Genomic DNA, 16,453 nt, shown 5'->3' with positions numbered 1-16,453 from the left:
TTAGAGTTAAGATCTATCAAAGCATTGATGTGAGGCTTTATGTGAATTCATTTCATCCGCTTTCTTTTAATCATCAAATGTTGTGTCCTCTGTGTGGAGAGTTTCACATCTTGAGAAATGCTTAAAATCATTTCCTTGGTCTATTCTCATTCCCACCTCATTTTTTAAAAGGTTTTTTAAGAGAAAAAAAAAACCAACAACCTTGCAGTACTTTATGTTCCTGGGAGAACCATGCCTTGGAGAGAAGGCCTTCTACCCAGCACAGAATCCTGGTTCAAACACTGAAATTCCTCAAATACGAAGGGTCTTCAAAAAGTTCTTGGAAAGATTCTTATCTTTTTTTTTTTTTTTTTGGCAGCTGGCCAGTATTGGGAACTGAACACTTGACCTTTCATATTATCTTTCAATTGCATTTTTCCATGAACTTTTTGTAGTACACCCATAGCAGGAATCTCACTACCTGCACCTCTGGTTTCCCCCAGCAACTTAGAAGTTACTCTAGGAGGGGCCGGCCCGTGGCTCACTCGGGAGAGTGTGGTGCTGATAACACCAAGGCCACAGGTTCAGATCCCATATAGGGATAGCCGGTTAGCTCACTGGGTGAGGGTGGTGCTGACAACACCAAGTCAAGGGTTAAGATCCCCTTACCAGTCATCTTTAAAAAATAAAAAATAAGTTATGCTAGGCCTCACTAGAGAACTTGACTCTGAACTTTGCTGTCAAAGATTAGACTGAAAGAACTGGTATTTATAAACCATCATGGGGAACCATCTTTCCACACCACTGGATTCTCTGAATCCTGCCTCAGGTAAAGCTAGACCACCAGAAAGGAAGTAGCTAAAACTGCAGATTTATCTCCAATAGTTGGGTTTTAATATCACCAGTGATGCCAGCCTCCACTCTGCTCTGTGCCCTCGTAGGCTGACCTTCGTGGATGTCATCCATAAACTGCCTGTTCTTCAGCTTTGGGGCTAGGGAAGGAGGGAGACATTTGATTGCGGACCTGGGGTCCGAGTGGTGGATCACAATGAGGCATGAAAGGATGCCAGATGATTGTTTCCTGCAAGGAACCTGGGCTTTTCCTGGAACTTTGACTCTGGCACAGTGTCAGCGGGGGACACTGGGGCTTCTTGAAGTGGTGGGCTCAGCCTGGACTTCTTCGAGATGGGCTCTCTCATTATCTAACATATGATATCTTTGAGTAGGCACTAATGTGTGTGAAATACCCCAGCGATAACTATAATCTTCGAAGTATGATTGAATTTTAGAAACTCCTGGAAATGTCTTCTTCATCCTTAACTATGAACTTTCTAAGAGTGAGCTGCTGGGTCATACATGCGGTGTGTATTCATTTCATGGTGTTCATGAGTGTGGCTGGATATAGTTGTAATGATAGTCCCCGTAGTCACACCCACTCATTTACAGGTAGGCCCATAGCCCAGATACACCCTAATTAATTCCCAGAACTCTCTGGAGTATTCAAAACCAACTGAATCAATCCACTGTAAAAGAGAAGAACAAGTAGGATAAGAGTTATATATATATATATATATATTTTTTTTTTACCTGAAATATGCAGAATTTAAGAAAGTAAACACACTATAAAATATTTATGAAACACCTGGCCCTTGATTTTGATGATTTTGCTTCTCATTGAGACTGAGTTTGCTTTTATGCTTACCTCAGGCCAGAAGCAATTTGGTCAAGCTGATCATTTTACAGACATGAAGGTGGCCTGGCCCTAATCCAATTTTATGGTAAGGAGTATATTAGCAAAAGTATATTCACTATTTGTCATGAAACTTTATTAATTTGAACTCAAGACATCCAAAGAGTCTGGCATCTATCTAAAACTACATAGCATTAGTTTTTCATCAATTATTAATATAAAGGGAATCAATTGTATCTAGATAAACTAGGTAGATTTAAATAAAGCTGCAAGTCTTTATCTGGTTAGTTGAATAAATGTTATAGTTAATTCTACGGATTGCGTGTGTGTGTGTGTGTGTGTGTGCGTGCGTGCGTGCGTGCGTGTGTGTATATATATATTTAAAGATGACCGATAAGGGGATCATAACCCTTGACTTGGTGTTGTCAGCACCATGCTCTCCCAAGTGAGCCACAGGACAGCTCTTATGGATCATATTTTTGAAAAACAGCCGAAACCCTTATTAGATATCCCATAGTGAAAGGAATTGATGTGATAGCATAGTAAACACATATTCTGATGTCACCTCTTCTATGAAGGCACCCCATCCCCTCCCCACTTCCATACATACTTTGCTGGCACTTAATATTTAATGTCTTAAATTATAATTATTGGAATAGCTATCTTATTCTAACCCCTACATTGTCTTTTTCTCACTCACCTTTCTAATTCTGTAATATTTAGCCAGGGCTTTCCACATGGAAGGTCTTCACTGTGTGTGGAATCAAATTAAAGTGAACTAAGTACAGGTCTGAGAGTCATAAGCCTGGTTTTTGGTTCCAGTCTCGGTGCAGTCACTGAATACAGCCAGCCCTCAGTATCTGCGGGTTCTGTATCTGCAGCTTCAACTAAAGGATCGAAAATATTCAGGAAGAAAAAACAGATGGTTGTGTCTGTACTGAACACGTGCAGACTTTTTTTCTTGCCATTATTCCCTAAACAATGCAGTATAATAACTATTTACATAGTATTTACATTGTATTAGGGATTATATCTTGCAGAGATGATTTAAAGTATGTGGGAGGATTGCATAGGTTATACGCAAATACTACACCATTTTATGTAAGGGACTTGAGCATCCGTGGATTTTTTGGTATCGGTGGAAGGTACTGGAACAAATCCCCATGGATACTGAGGAAGACTGTATTTGTATCACCTGTCCAGTAATTTCTCTGAGCCTTAGGAGTCTTCTTCTCTTTCTCACCCACCCCCTCCTAATGGTCATTTGCTATCCTGTCTTGGACTTTGTTACCTTTACCTACATTATGGTAACTTTTCTATGCTGCACACTCCCATGTGGCAGCATGTACTGAGTGTTTTAACATATTATTTAATTCTCATAATTTATGAGATGGATATCATCAGCTGCACTTCTCAGCTGATAAAACTGAGACAGGAGAGAGAGCAAGTGCCAAGTCTAAAGCACTAGCAAATGGATGAATTAAGATCTGAATCTAGAACTGTACAATGTCTGATGCACTCTGGCTGTTACCGAAACTCGCCTTTCAATCAGAACCACTTTGAGATAGCCCCACTCTAAACTAGTATACCCCTCTCCCCCATGCATGAAAACAGAAACAACACCTATAAACATCAGTAATTATTGTGCATTCCAAGTATTAATATAAGAAGCAAGGAGACCTCGACAAGAGCTGGTGGCATAGTTGTCACAAACGTAATTATTGGGTATAAATGTTGAATGCCTCAGCCACATGGAAGGGGCGTATGATGAGTCTTTCTCATGACTGTGTGGAAGGAAAGCTGGACTCTATTTCTGGCCCTGCCTCCAGCTTTCTCTATGGCCTTGGGCAAGGGACTTCAGCACTTGGTCAACATCTTGGAGTAAGAAGATGGGGATGATAACACACGGCATCCACTATTGCACTGATTTGCTAGGAGGGGCTACTGAGTGTGCTGGTCAAGGGCTGTGAGATGACAGCAAGAACGGTGCTTCCTAGGAGAAATTGCACTTTGTCTGGGGCAGCGTGGGGTGCTGGAAAGTGCACGGATTCTGGAAAGCAGACGAACCTCTCTGTCTTGTTTCCTTATTTTACAATGGGAGGTGGAGTGGGATGGGTGAATGACCACCAGCTCTTCCAGCTCTTAACGGCTGAAATTCTTGGGCTCACGGGAGCTTTGTTGCTCTCACATACCCTAGAAACAACTGGCAAAAATGAATTTAATAGAGTTGGGGACAGACGGGTCAAAAATGACTCTTTGCTGACATTTGCCATTGTTGAAACACAACGGCATACAGTTATTAAGGAATCACAGCTCATAACGAAGACAGAAATGAACTTGTTACTTTTCCTACTTGGTCCAAGATCTTGTAAAACGTCTCGTGTCCCGCATGTAACTCACTACAGTGTGGCCGAGTGGCGGTTTTCCGGGGGCTTGAGCGCCAAGCACGTCATGGGGTCCCCTTGCGCGGCTTCCCCCCCAAGGCGTTCGGAATATATTGTTCATGGATTTGTGTTAGGATTGCTGATGGTGCAGAATTCTAAAGAAATAAATGTACCCGAATCGCTGATGTTTAAGTTCTACGGATTTAAGTGGGTGGGTCACCACAGGGTCAACAGGAAACTTCAAGGTAATAGTGGCCTCAGGAAAAAGACCGGGTCGCGTCAAAGCCTCACCGACCTCTCCCCAGAGCGGACGAGTCATTTCTGTTTTTGATGCATAACGAGCGCTGCCCGGCCTTGCAGCCGAGGGAGCCCTGCCAAGCTGCGGGCCGGGGAGAGGGCGCCCCGCGGGAGGAGAGTCCTGGGCTGGAACGTCCCGGCCCAGCCCGGTCCCCAACCTCCCGGGGGGACTTGGTGACTGCTCCTCTCTGGGCGCGACGAGGCTTTCCCCAGAAGCGACTGCACGCGAAACCTTCCAGTCCGGGGAAGGAGATTAAAAGCGACAAAGAAAGGGGGCGGGGGGCCCTCCGGAGAGCCCTCTGGGGGCGTGGAGGGGCGTCCCCGGGGAGGGCCCGGCGGGGCGAGGCAGCGCCGCAGCGTGCGGGGCTGGCCGGGTGAGGGGCCGGGGGGACGCGCGGCCGCGGCTCAGCGGGCGGGGCGGGGCGGGGGGCGCCCCGGGAAAGGGCGGGAGCGGGCGGAAGGCCGCCCGCGGGGGCGGGCGGAGGGCCGGGGTCCCGCGGCCGTGCGCCCCGCCCCGCGCGGGGAGCGGCCGCGCCTGCCCCTGCCGCATGTGCGCGGTGTTGTGTGCCCGGCCCTGCTCCTCCTCCTCCTCCCCTCCCCTCGCCGCCGTCCCCTCCCCCAGCGGCCCCGAGTGAGCGCGAGCGCCACACAGCCCCGGGCCGCCGCTGCCGCCGCCGCCGCCGCCGCCGCAGCAGCAGCAGCCGAGCGCGCCGAGACGCCGAACAGGTGGCCGGAGGCTGCGGGCGCCGCGGCGGGGAGAGGCGAGGCGAGCCCCGGGCGAGGCGAGGGCGGCCGGGCCGGGCATGCGAGCCGAGCGGCCCCCCGGCGCCGCCGCCTGCCCGCGCCCCTAGCCGCCCGCGCTCCCGTGCAGGGGCCCCGCCGCGCCCAGTGTCCAGTCGCCCCGGCCCGGGGCCGCTCCGGCCGCGGTCAGCGAGGGGCGCGGGCCGGCCCGCGGCGGCAGTGGCGGCGGCGGCATGAAAGTGACCGTGTGCTTCGGGAGGACCCGGGTGGTCGTGCCGTGCGGGGACGGCCACATGAAAGTTTTCAGCCTCATCCAGCAAGCGGTGACCCGCTACCGGAAAGCCATCGCCAAGGTGAGGAGCCGGGGGCGCACGGGACGCCGGGGGCGAGCGGGAGACGGCGGGACGAGGAGGGCGAGGGGGCAGGAGCGGGAGCAGGAGAGAGAAGGCGCCGGGATCAATATGGCGCTTCCTGGAAAGGGGAGGAGGGAGACGGCGGGGAGGCGGGGAAAGGGAAAGTGCGGCGGCCGGGCCCGGCCGGGCCTCGCGGGCGCCCCCCGCCCCGGGCTGCGGGCTGCAAAGTTGTCCGCGCGGGCCGGGCCGGGCCGGCGGGGCGAGGGAGGACGCCGCCCGGGGGACCGCGCCGGGACCCGCGGTCCCCACCGAGCGCCGCCCCCTCGGGGCTCCAGCCGCGGGCGCCTCCCCGGAGCCTGCCGAGCGAGCAGAGCCCGACCCCGACCCCGACGCGCGAGGGGCGCGGGCCAAGCCTGGCCCGCCGCCCCTCCCCGGCCGCCGGCTGCGGGCGGCTGAAATCCAGCCCCAGGCCTCTTCGTGCTCCCAGGCCCCGCGGCCAGGGCTGGGAAAGGGAACTTTTTTGGGGTGAGGAGAGTTTGATTATTCCACACACGACGGACAGTGGCCGCGTGACTTCTCTCTGCACTCCCCTCCCCCGCGCGGGGGACAGAGCCGCAGCGACCGGCCTTCTCCTCCCGGCGCGGCGTGGGGGCTGCAGGTGGCGGAGCGTCGCCGGCGGGGGGGCAGGAAGGCGGCCCCCAGAGGGACACCCGCTCCCACTGGCTCGCGAGCCGTTGTTGAGAATCTCGGTGACTGAGAGGCCCCGCTGCAGAGCTCCTTAAAAAAGCACAGCCCTGGCACCAGTCGCTGAGTGAAAAGTTTTCCTGCAGGGACCTCCGCTCGTATCTGTCTGGAACTGCTTCCATAGGGGGCCGGGGTTGCGGAGCCAGGGCCCGATTTGGAGTTGAGTGGATTTCCCTTTTACATCGTGGAGAGATAACATTGTCTCCACTTAACTGCATTCCTCTACAATGTGTCAGAAGTGAAAAGGCATTTCGTTAAATTGTTTTATCGACTGTGTCTTTGTTTGACAACAGCCCACGCTGAAGTTTCTCTCAAGCACCTGAGGATATTTCCTTTGTAATTGTGCTGTGTTCGGTGGAAAGCAGATTCAATTTGGTATTTTCTATTTGTTCCCGACAGCGGAGTGGCCTGGGTCCTGTGGGCTTTGTCAGTTTCACGGAGTGTACCCAGGGTGCTCAGGGTGGTAGCCTCCAATTCTCTCTGAAATTAAGAAAAACTTTTCCCATTATTGTTTTTAGTATGAATTGGAAAAAAATAGTGTACACTTGGCCTTTTAGAGGTGATTTTGGGAAACGTTTAGGAACCTGACACAAGGACGGAAGATGTTGACTTCACTTAACAGCTCTAAAATCGGTTGAACCCTTCCATTGAAAATCAAATAAAATTAGTGGAAGTTGGGCACCTGTTTATCTTGGAAAGCTAAGGGAGAAAACCTTCTAAACTTTTAAGATTCTTAAAGATTGCTTATGACTGACAGTTTATGATCTAAATGTTCTAAATGAATAATCAAGTTGTCTACATGGTCTGGAAACCAAAATAAATTATATAAGGACAGAAAATTACTCCATGGTGTGCCTAGGCTCCTGAATAGGGAGGAGTTCGACATTTCCTTTCACTGTTCTGATTTTACGTGCTTAAAATCACTCATATTTCATCAGGCACACAATAAATGTTGGTTGAATTCCCTGTTTGGGAGATACAGATGTAGTTGTTTGGTTGATTGAGTCATTAGTTTGTTCCACAGAAATTCTTAAGCATTACTGTGTTCAAGGCACTATTATGGGTGCTGGAATCGAGGCGTCTCTCTGGCTGCTTGGTGGAAAATGGACTGTAAGGGTCTAGGGCAGGAGTCTCCATGGTCCTCCAGGTGGAGGAGGCCAGTGGTGTGGACTGTTATGCAGTGGAGATAAATGACAGGGAGAGTCAGAGGTGGTTCAGGGGGTTCCAAAATTTAAATGCTCTTTAAGTGCAACTTACAGTTCAGTGGGTGAATTTTAAGATGGACTTTGCAGTATACAAAGTTCAGTCATTGGATCACAAGACTGTTGACTTTCAAATGTTGGAAGAGCCTGAGTGCCTTCTAAGGTCCATTTGTATTTTTTTCCTCTTAAATTGTTAGGTAATGATTAAGTTTAATATTTAGTCTTTCTTCCCACTTTTCCCACCCAATGTAAAGTGATTATGAAGCAAATACATATAAACATCATTTTAACTTTTATTCTCTTATCTGTTCCTTACCCTTGTTGCATAATAGAACAAGACAAAATCTGTATGAGGAATTGGGTAGCTGAGTAGTTGTGGAGTGGTGTTTAGGTTGCTAGGTGACGTGGTGTGATGAACTCCCATCTGTGGGGAAAAATGCAGGCAGATCTTGTTTATGGCTTTGCATAAAAAACAACCAAGCCAAAAAAAAAAAAAAAAAAAAAAAATAGAAAGGAAGATCCCAACTCACTAAAATTTTCTCTGCAGTAAGCATTTTGTGGTATGGTGGGGTTAATTTTGTGAGATTACATTTGAGCTGTTTGCTCTTCAGGTTAAATCAATTTTTCTGGACAGTGGGATGGCATGACTTAATACCAGAAACGTCCTCAATAAGCAGATATTTGAAGGCTTAGACTTAGTCATATATAACATATTTGTTTCTTTAGTGAAAAAATGTTTTGTGGTTAGGATCAGTGATGGGTGAAAATGGCTGTTCATCCCGTTCACCCATCCTCATCCAGACCCTCCCTGAGGAGGATGCTGTGCTAGACAGTGACACTTTTCTCTCAAGTGCTTAGAGTCAGTGGACTGACACGTGTCTATTCGTCTAGTGCCTGTGGTCTGGCACCCATAGGGTGCAGAACACAGCTGTAAGTATGGGATTTGTTGAAGGGCTGCTGTGTATAAAATCATGCTTTATGAAGAAATATAAGACAAATTCTTGTCCTCAAAAAGTATAATCTAGGAGACAGGAAGAATATGTAAAATCGTAAGTAACAATAGGTGATAGCATTAATTGGCAACAGGGTGGCAGGGACAGTAATTGCTTCTGGATTTTGGAAGTGGGAGGCATCATTTATGGTGTATATGTGTGTATGGGGGGGTCTCATTTAGTCACTGGGGTTTGCATTGAGCTTGGTGGTGGGAAGCTGGCCTTGATTTAGGCCAGTGCTTCCTCAAAAAGCACTTGCCTGGCAAGGAAGGGGGTTCTTGTTCTGTAGGTCTGCAGTGGGATCCAGGCATGTGAATGTGAAGAGCATCTGCTGCGACTTTGAGAAATGGGAAGGAAAGCTTTCTAGGAAGGGGAACAGTGTGAACAAAGGTGATTCAGGCATTCAGGGCCAGTTTGGCTCCTTGGCAAGTCCGTCAGACAGTGGGTTAGGATGAAGCTGGGGAGGACTGTGAATGGCAAGGCGAGACTCTGGGACTTTATACAGTTTGATGGTACAGGAAGGACTCGGGTATTTGGGCATGGCAGCAAGCAGTCCTCTAGGAAGATGCTTGGAGCAGCTGTTGCGTGAACTCTGCCTTCAGTCCAAAGAAATGCTGCTAACTGGCTGCTGAGTGAAAGGGGAAAAGGGACAGAAGGCAAAAGTGAGGGAGGGGAGTTGCTGGACCATTTTTGCCTGCTGCCCTCCCTCCCTTTCCCCCATAGCCCTCATCTCAGGGAGGTAGTGGGGCGTCTAATTGGGTTTGGAGACCTAGGTTTATTAGCCATTTAACCTTGGGCCATACAACCCTACAGAACCTGGGATATTTCCTTGCAGGGTTAATGTGAGTGTTGGACAAGATGATGAATGTGAAACTTCAGTACTGGGGCTGGCCCATGTAGCTGCTCAGTAAAGAGGAATTGAATCACTAATATGTTTTATCAACCAAGCAGTTTTACTCCCTGGGAAACTTTCCCAAGTGTCCCACTACTCCTGCTTAGAGTTTTCCTCTTTGCTTAAAAAGGCAGTGTGTATTGTAATTGAAGAATAGGTAAGAATGTTAACATTTGCCTGTAGCACCACAACCAGAACAAATTGTATGTGCATGTGTACACGGGGCAGGGAAAGTAAAAGCTGCTGGTACTGGCCGTATTACAGGTTGGTGAGCTGGCCCTCTGGTTTTTGGGCCATGCTTCTGTCCCTCAAGCATGTCCCTTTGGAGTTATTTAATAACAATGTATTGTGATTATTTTTAAAATAACAATTTGATTTTAAGGTCAGAAACTTTTGAAAATGTACTTTTTTGGGGGGGGGGACTGTTGATTACTAAAATCATGCAAGTCATGGTTTTTATGAAAAATCTTATGGTTGGTATGGAATTTTTCTGTGAATAAATGTATGACTGCATGTTGTTACACATTTACAAGCTTATTGAAGCTTTTTAATAGTTATTCTGTTGCAGAGATTGAGAGAAAATAGAGGCAGGCATAAAATAGTGAAATGAAAGAAATTTTATTATTTTATTAACATTTTCTATCTTCCCTCTCAAAAAGGAAGAAACTAAACATGTTTGAAAGGCTCATGTTTCTAAAATTCAAATCTCATTGTCCTCTTCTGCTTATGTGCCTCTGTATCCCCTTTTCCAGAGGCCAAGTCCTGTCCTCAGCACAGCCTGCCCTTTGTAGGGACCCCTGTGGCTTTCCAGTCTCTCCCTCACCAGACTCTCCACACCCCACACCCCATGGACTTGGACTTGAATGCACTTTCCTGCCTCTGCTCTGGCATTTTCCATGTTTTGTTCCCTCTTTGCACTTTTCCATTGAGCTTCAGCTCAGACCAGTTGTCCCTGGGAGGCTGGCTCTATATCCCCAGCTGTTTGAGGTTCTCCCTCCTGGGTGTTTCTGCTGGAGACTTTCTGTAGCTCCTTTGCTGACCAGATGAATGTGCTTCACAGTGTGGTACTCAGGTGTGTATGTCTGTGGAACAGAACAGTGTTCCTTCTGCCTCCAGGGCAAATGCTTGAAGCCATGGTGCTGCCTCAGACTACTAGTATAGCCAGTGTCTGACACATAGCAGTCATAAAGGTTGTTGAAATACAAAGTTGAGAATAAACATGTCACATGTATTCTGATGCATATAGTACACTTCTACTTAGAAGACTATAATCAGCACTTGTTAATTTTAAGGACTTTTACAGTTTGGTGTTTTTGGCATCCTGGCATGACCAGTTTGTAATAGAAACTAAGGTTTACTGAGATTTGGAGTATCTAGAAGTTATTCTTATGTGTCAGCTGTCTTGAAGGAATGCAGTCTGTTTTTCAGACCCAGCAGAGGATAGTCCTGGGGTTTGCATTGGGCTGGGTTCAAGGCAGGTGGCCAGGGCAGTGTGGGAATCTGGCCCCGAAACACACCTATGCTTGGTCTGGTGCCTCTAATTCTGTCAGTTGGGATCCTTGGGTAAGTGCCAGGAGTAAATAGAAATGTTTAGGATCTGAGATTCACAGAGAGGATCTGGCTGATGTGAAGTGCTTTTTGGCTCATGGTGAATGTGGATGAATTGGTCATGGAGATAACATTTAAAGTCCCCCATGGACCACTAACCCACAGACGGATCCTCCATCTGTCCTGGGAGGTTTTTATTTCCTATGGAGTTGGATGGAAGTTGGTGATGGCGAACACTCAATAGATGATCAGAGCCCTGTGTTATTTTTTTCATGGATGGAAAGAAATGCATAAAATTGGGCCAGAAGGTGCTATCCACAGGTTATTTTCTACCAGGTGGAGACGGTATGTTGGGCCCACACAGCAAGCTTTCCTCCTGCTTGACCACTCACACAACATTCCTAGCTGGGACCAAGGTCAACAGCAGTAGAGATGAGGATTAGTAAATTTATACAATTTTGCCTATTTTTGGTACCCTTTCTGTTTTACATGGAAAAATAGAAAAGCAAATTTTTGTAAAAATAAATGCAGAGGTCAGTGAACAAAGTAGAAAGGTGACTAATTTTTGTCTTTTAGTCATTATTTTATTTTACTTAATAAAAATTTTTGAGGCCGGCCTGTGGCTCACTCGGTAGAGTGCGGTGCTGATAACACCAAGGCCATGGGTTCGGATCCTATATAGGGATGGCCGGTTTGCTCACTGGCTGAGCGTGGTGCTGACAACACCAAGCCAAGGGTTGAGATCCCCTTACCGGTCATCTTTTAAAAAAAAAAAAATTTTTTTGGGGGGGGTGGCTGGCAGGTGTGGGGAACTGAACCCTTGACACTGGTGTTACAAGGCCACAAATAAATTTCAAGCTCCCCACCCAAATGATTTGAAATACTAATTATTAATTTTCTCTTAAAGATAGGCTACATAATATTATGTAAGAGAAATGAAAACACATGTTTACACACAAACTTGTACACAAGAGTTCAGAGCAGTATTATTCATATGGTCAAAAACATCCCCAAATGTTTATCAGCTGACATGTGTAAACTAAATGTGGTTATATTCACACATTGGGGTACTGTTCAGCCATAAAAAGGAATGATGTACTGATTCATGCTGCAACGTGGATGAACCCTGAAAACATGCTGTGTGAAGGAAACCAGTCATAAAAGTCCACGTATTGTGTGATGCCATTTATATGAAATGACCAGAGTGGGCAAATCTGTAGAGACAAGTTTTTTGCCTAGGGCTGGGGTTTGGGGGTAAATGGAGACTACTAGTGGGTACAAGGTTTTGCGGGGGGAGTGATGAAAATGCTCTAAATTTAGAGAGTGGTGATGGTTGCACAACTCTATGACTAGACAAAATAAAAAAATCATTGAATTGTATGCTTTAAATGGGTGGATTTTATGGTATGTGATTATATCTCAATAAAGAGTCTTAAAAATATACTACATGAGCCATTATGAACAAGCCTCCATTTTTAGATATTTTATAGTTCTGAGAGTTCTATAAAATAACATGTACAGTCGTGTGTTGCTTAATGGCGGGGATGTGTTCTGAGAAATGTGTCGTTAGCGATTTTGTTGTTGTGTGAACATCATAGAGTGTGCTTACATAACCCTAGATGGTATAGCCCACTACACACCTAGGCTGTATGGTTTAGTTATTATAATCTCATGGGACTATCGGTAAATATGAGGTCTGTAGTTGACCAAAATGTCTTTATGCAGAGCATGACTGTATTTGTGTGTCAGAGATACTCATACACCTCATAAGAACTAGCTGTTTTTAGGAGTGTTCCATACAATGTACAATCCCTGCTTTCATGGGCCTGCACTGTCTATCCTGCTGCTGTCTGTTAAGTTCTTGACTGCTGAGCCTCCAACCTCCTGGTCTCACCTTGCTATCTGCTTCTCCCTTTAAAGGCATCACCAATTGTTCACCCATTCTCCCTCAGCCAGAGACTGCTTCCTGCTCAGCTCACCAGCTCCTTTGCTGCATCAAGGTTAGTGAGGATGCCCCAGAGATGTACATAGTGGAAGAGCTTTTCCAGTTTTTGCTGTTGGCTCTCAGTAGTTTCGAGCTTTGGCAAATCTCACAAGCTCTTTGTATCTCTGTTTTCCCGTCTTCACCTTCTCATATTCATAGGTGCTGGGCTGGGCTCCCTCTGCTAGTCCTCTGTAAGTCTGTATGGTTATGGTGCTCGTGGGACCATGATGTGGGAGTGATGTGCAGTAGCTTTTCAGAGAGGCATGATGTAGAGCATCTCTTACTCTACCCACCCACACTTTCAGAATATTTTGCTTCCCTTACTTTGGAATGATGGAGTTGCCCCGCAAGTCAAATGCTTGCTTTTGAGAGGGTAAATTTTGCCTAAGGTGTTCTTCAAAATTCCTTGTTGTCTCAAAATAAGTGTCTTTTAAGATAATTCACACGCTCAGAAATGACTTAATACTATTCTCTTTGCTTCTGAATTATAAATGGTTATATGATACTGCATGATACTAAATGTATGATATGTGTATACATATACATACACATATATTCATGAGGTTGGTGTTTTTATGGTGGTATAAATTGAAGTAGTTTTACAGAAGACAATCAGGTCAATATTATTTCTCCCACTCTTGGTGTTCTTTAATATTCAGACGTCATAACACTTAAATTTTTAGAACTCAGATGTTTCTTTTTAGAGTATGTATTTTTCTAGTTCTTGTTATTTGTACCACATCCGTTTAGATTAGGAAACTAGTCTATGTTATAGGGATTATATTTTCGAAAAGGCCTCTTTGAGATAGTCTACACTAAAAACCAACATTTCCTTCTCTAACATTTAAGAAAACCACTTATTATGTGTCTCAAAGACCTAAAAATGCTAACTAACCAAATATGTTGTATTAATAGATTAAAAGCACAAAGAAGAGAGTGCTGCTTTTGTGCAGGTGGTTGATATGAGAATGTTTTTTTGTTCTTCTTTTATGTGTATAATAAAAGATAGAAAATCATTTAATGTCTGTGTTTTAGTTTTCTTTTCTAAATACAATATTAAATCTAAAATTAAAAAGTAAACTCTTTCCCAGGGAACACATTTTCTTGTAACACAAAGGCGTTAAAGATGTATAATTTATAATTCTGAAACCCAGTGTGCAAAGTTGTATGTAAATAACGGCCAGGTTCCTGCCCAGCAGGGTTACACTTTAAACTGAGATTTCTCTTATTACAGCCAGCAGCACCTGCAGAAGAGGGAGATAAAATGTGCAGGATATTGGTTTCCTGATATATACACAGGATATGACTAATCACTAAGTCCATTAAAGTTGAATATAGGACTTGGTACCTTTACCACTTTGTTAGAGATCTGGAAAAAACCTTTTGACAAATCAAGTGGCTCTATAAGTGAAAGTGCATCATTTGGATTGATATTTAAACAACTACACCTGGAACATGGTGAGATGTCAAGCATTTGTACTGTTGAGGACTTTGAAATGAGCATATTTTGAATTAGGAAGCCACATTCTACCAGGAATATTTCTTTGAAGGAAACCTGGAATGCTAATACTTTTTCTGGTGGAGTCAGTTTTATTTTTCATATTTTATGACTCACTGTGTAAAGCACAGATGTTTGTGAAGATACAGTTAAGCTGAGAGTGGAAAATTTGGTGGTGGGTATGTTTTCTTCTAGGAGGCAGGCACATCAGTAGTGCGACACATTAGGGACCAGGGATTCAGAAGAGCAGATTCCATCATTTGTAGTCTGACAGCAAGAACAGTAACCTTCATAAGTCCAGGATCCTGGACTTCTAATACCACCTACCTCATGTAATTGTTGTCAAGCTTCTAAGAGGGAATGTAAAAAGATACTGTAGGAAATAAAATGGAGTAAAATGTTAGCTGTACTGTTCTTTCGTTTTTGCTGAGAATGGTTGCCAGCGATGAAGGCTTACCTGAATAAGCTTTTCTAAATTGTTTCTTCTCACTCTCAGTAGAACTTCACTAGATGTGGGAAACTGTGTGGTAAAACTGTTCTTTAAAAATTCACTCAAGAAAACTTTCTTCTGCAACTTAAAAAATAAAATCCTGGTGACACTGATTTGGATGCTCCAAAGATGTCCATAATTGAAGAGCTTTTCTGATTTTTGGTTTTGGCCCCCAGTGTGTTGAACTTTGGCAAATCCCACAATCTCTGTGAGCCTCAGTTTTCCCATTCGTAATTGGGGATGTTATCTTTTGTTGGCTGCCGTGAAGATTAAGTGATTTAATATAGACAATGCCCCAGTCGTATAATAGATTCTTCATCATTATCAAGTCTTTTTCTTCTTCTTCAAGTTTTAAACATAAATTAGGCATAATTTTAGTGGATAATTCACAGTCAATTTTTATTTGATTTATATTTTGTCATTTTTCAAGATGAGCTGCTGAAGGGTCACTTTTTTCTTCTAAATGTGCTGTAGAAATTCCAGAATCAGGGCTGGCCCATGGCTCACTTGGAAGAGTGAGCGTGGTGCTGATAATACCAAGGCCACGGGTTCAGATCCCTATATAGGGATGGATGGTTAGCTCACTTGGGATAGCATGGTGCTGACAACACCAAGTCAAGGGTTAAGATCCCCTTACTGGTCATCTTTTTAAAAAAAAAAGAAAGAAAGAAAGAAAGAAAGAAAGAAATTCTAGAATCACCATATTAAGACCCAGAGAAAAGTAGTGTTTAGGACAGCTGAATCAGTAGTAAGGAACACACAGAACATCTTTTGCTTAGGTAGGTAGTTGTGAGGGTTGACAGGTTGATTCAGCCTTTAATCCTTTAGTTCAGCTAAAGGCACCCAATGCCAGTCACCTGAAGACTTCACCCAAGAGTTGACCTATTTATCATACTAAATAGGGGTGGTGTCTTGATGGCTTATTCAGGTTCTGGCTGTGTCAGGCAGTGTTACTATGTCAGACTTGCAAAGTGATCAACACATTGGGTTTGTATTCATGAGGTCCACCTCCTCTCATCCATCCTTTCCATACCACAGTACTGAAAGTTGTTTTTCTCTTTTTGAGGACCTTAAACATCTCTTTAATTAAAGTAATGCTCCTCCTTCTCCACATATGTATTTAGGGAAGTTGCTAAGTAGTGATTAAAGTAATAAAGCTTATCTAGTTGTGCAATGTTTATATTTTGACTCTGATCTCTTCCAGTATTTGTTTGTATACATTGTTTCGCACGAGTGCATTTGAAATCCAAAGCTTTAAGTTTCATACAGGACATGGAAAAGACAAATAGCAGCACAGGAGGTTGGAATTTATATATATCTCTTTCTTTCACAAATTCCTCTTTGTTTTTGTGCTTTGCTAATGAAAGTGATGAATGGTGCTTTCAGAAACTTTCCAGAGTCCTCAAGCAGTTCATAACAAAACTGTAGAGAAACAACTGGGAGAATTTTATACAGATCTTAGTCTGTTTTGATAGGTGAGATTTTAGTGTGAAACAGAAGAGTTTTTGGTCCTGGGCTGTTTCTTTTTTCCACCTATGAGAAGGGAAGCTGCTATCTTTATTGATTCAGTGGAGTGGTATTTTCACCTCAGTCCTTGCTTTTGGTGTCGTCAAGCTTTTTAGGTCAGGACTAATGATCAACGGCTCTTGCACAAGAGGT

At 44.9% G+C, this 16,453-nt stretch overlaps 1 protein-coding gene across 17 annotated transcripts in view; it reads left to right on the top strand.

Moving 5' to 3' along the window:
• The first annotated feature begins 4,994 nt into the window (after window positions 1–4,994).
• PARD3 (par-3 family cell polarity regulator) overlaps window positions 4,995–16,453 on the top strand; it is a 635,972-nt gene continuing 624,513 nt past the window's right edge. For 13 of the 17 annotated variants that reach the window (XM_063101404.1, XM_063101401.1, XM_063101396.1 and 10 more), the window contains exon 1: window positions 4,995–5,444. In XM_063101404.1, the coding sequence (XP_062957474.1) occupies window positions 5,325–5,444 (120 nt within the window). In that variant the 5' untranslated portion in view covers window positions 4,995–5,324. The remainder of the gene's footprint in view (window positions 5,445–16,453) is intronic. The other 4 variants (XM_063101402.1, XM_063101397.1, XM_063101394.1 and 1 more) reach the window with 1 other exon arrangement.

The sequence above is a fragment of the Cynocephalus volans genome, chromosome 6 (assembly GCF_027409185.1).
Source record: "Cynocephalus volans isolate mCynVol1 chromosome 6, mCynVol1.pri, whole genome shotgun sequence".
Taxonomy (NCBI): Eukaryota; Metazoa; Chordata; class Mammalia; order Dermoptera; family Cynocephalidae; genus Cynocephalus; species Cynocephalus volans.
The sequence above is the reverse complement of the archived record's forward strand: the minus strand, read 5'-3'. Positions and strand labels throughout refer to the sequence as shown.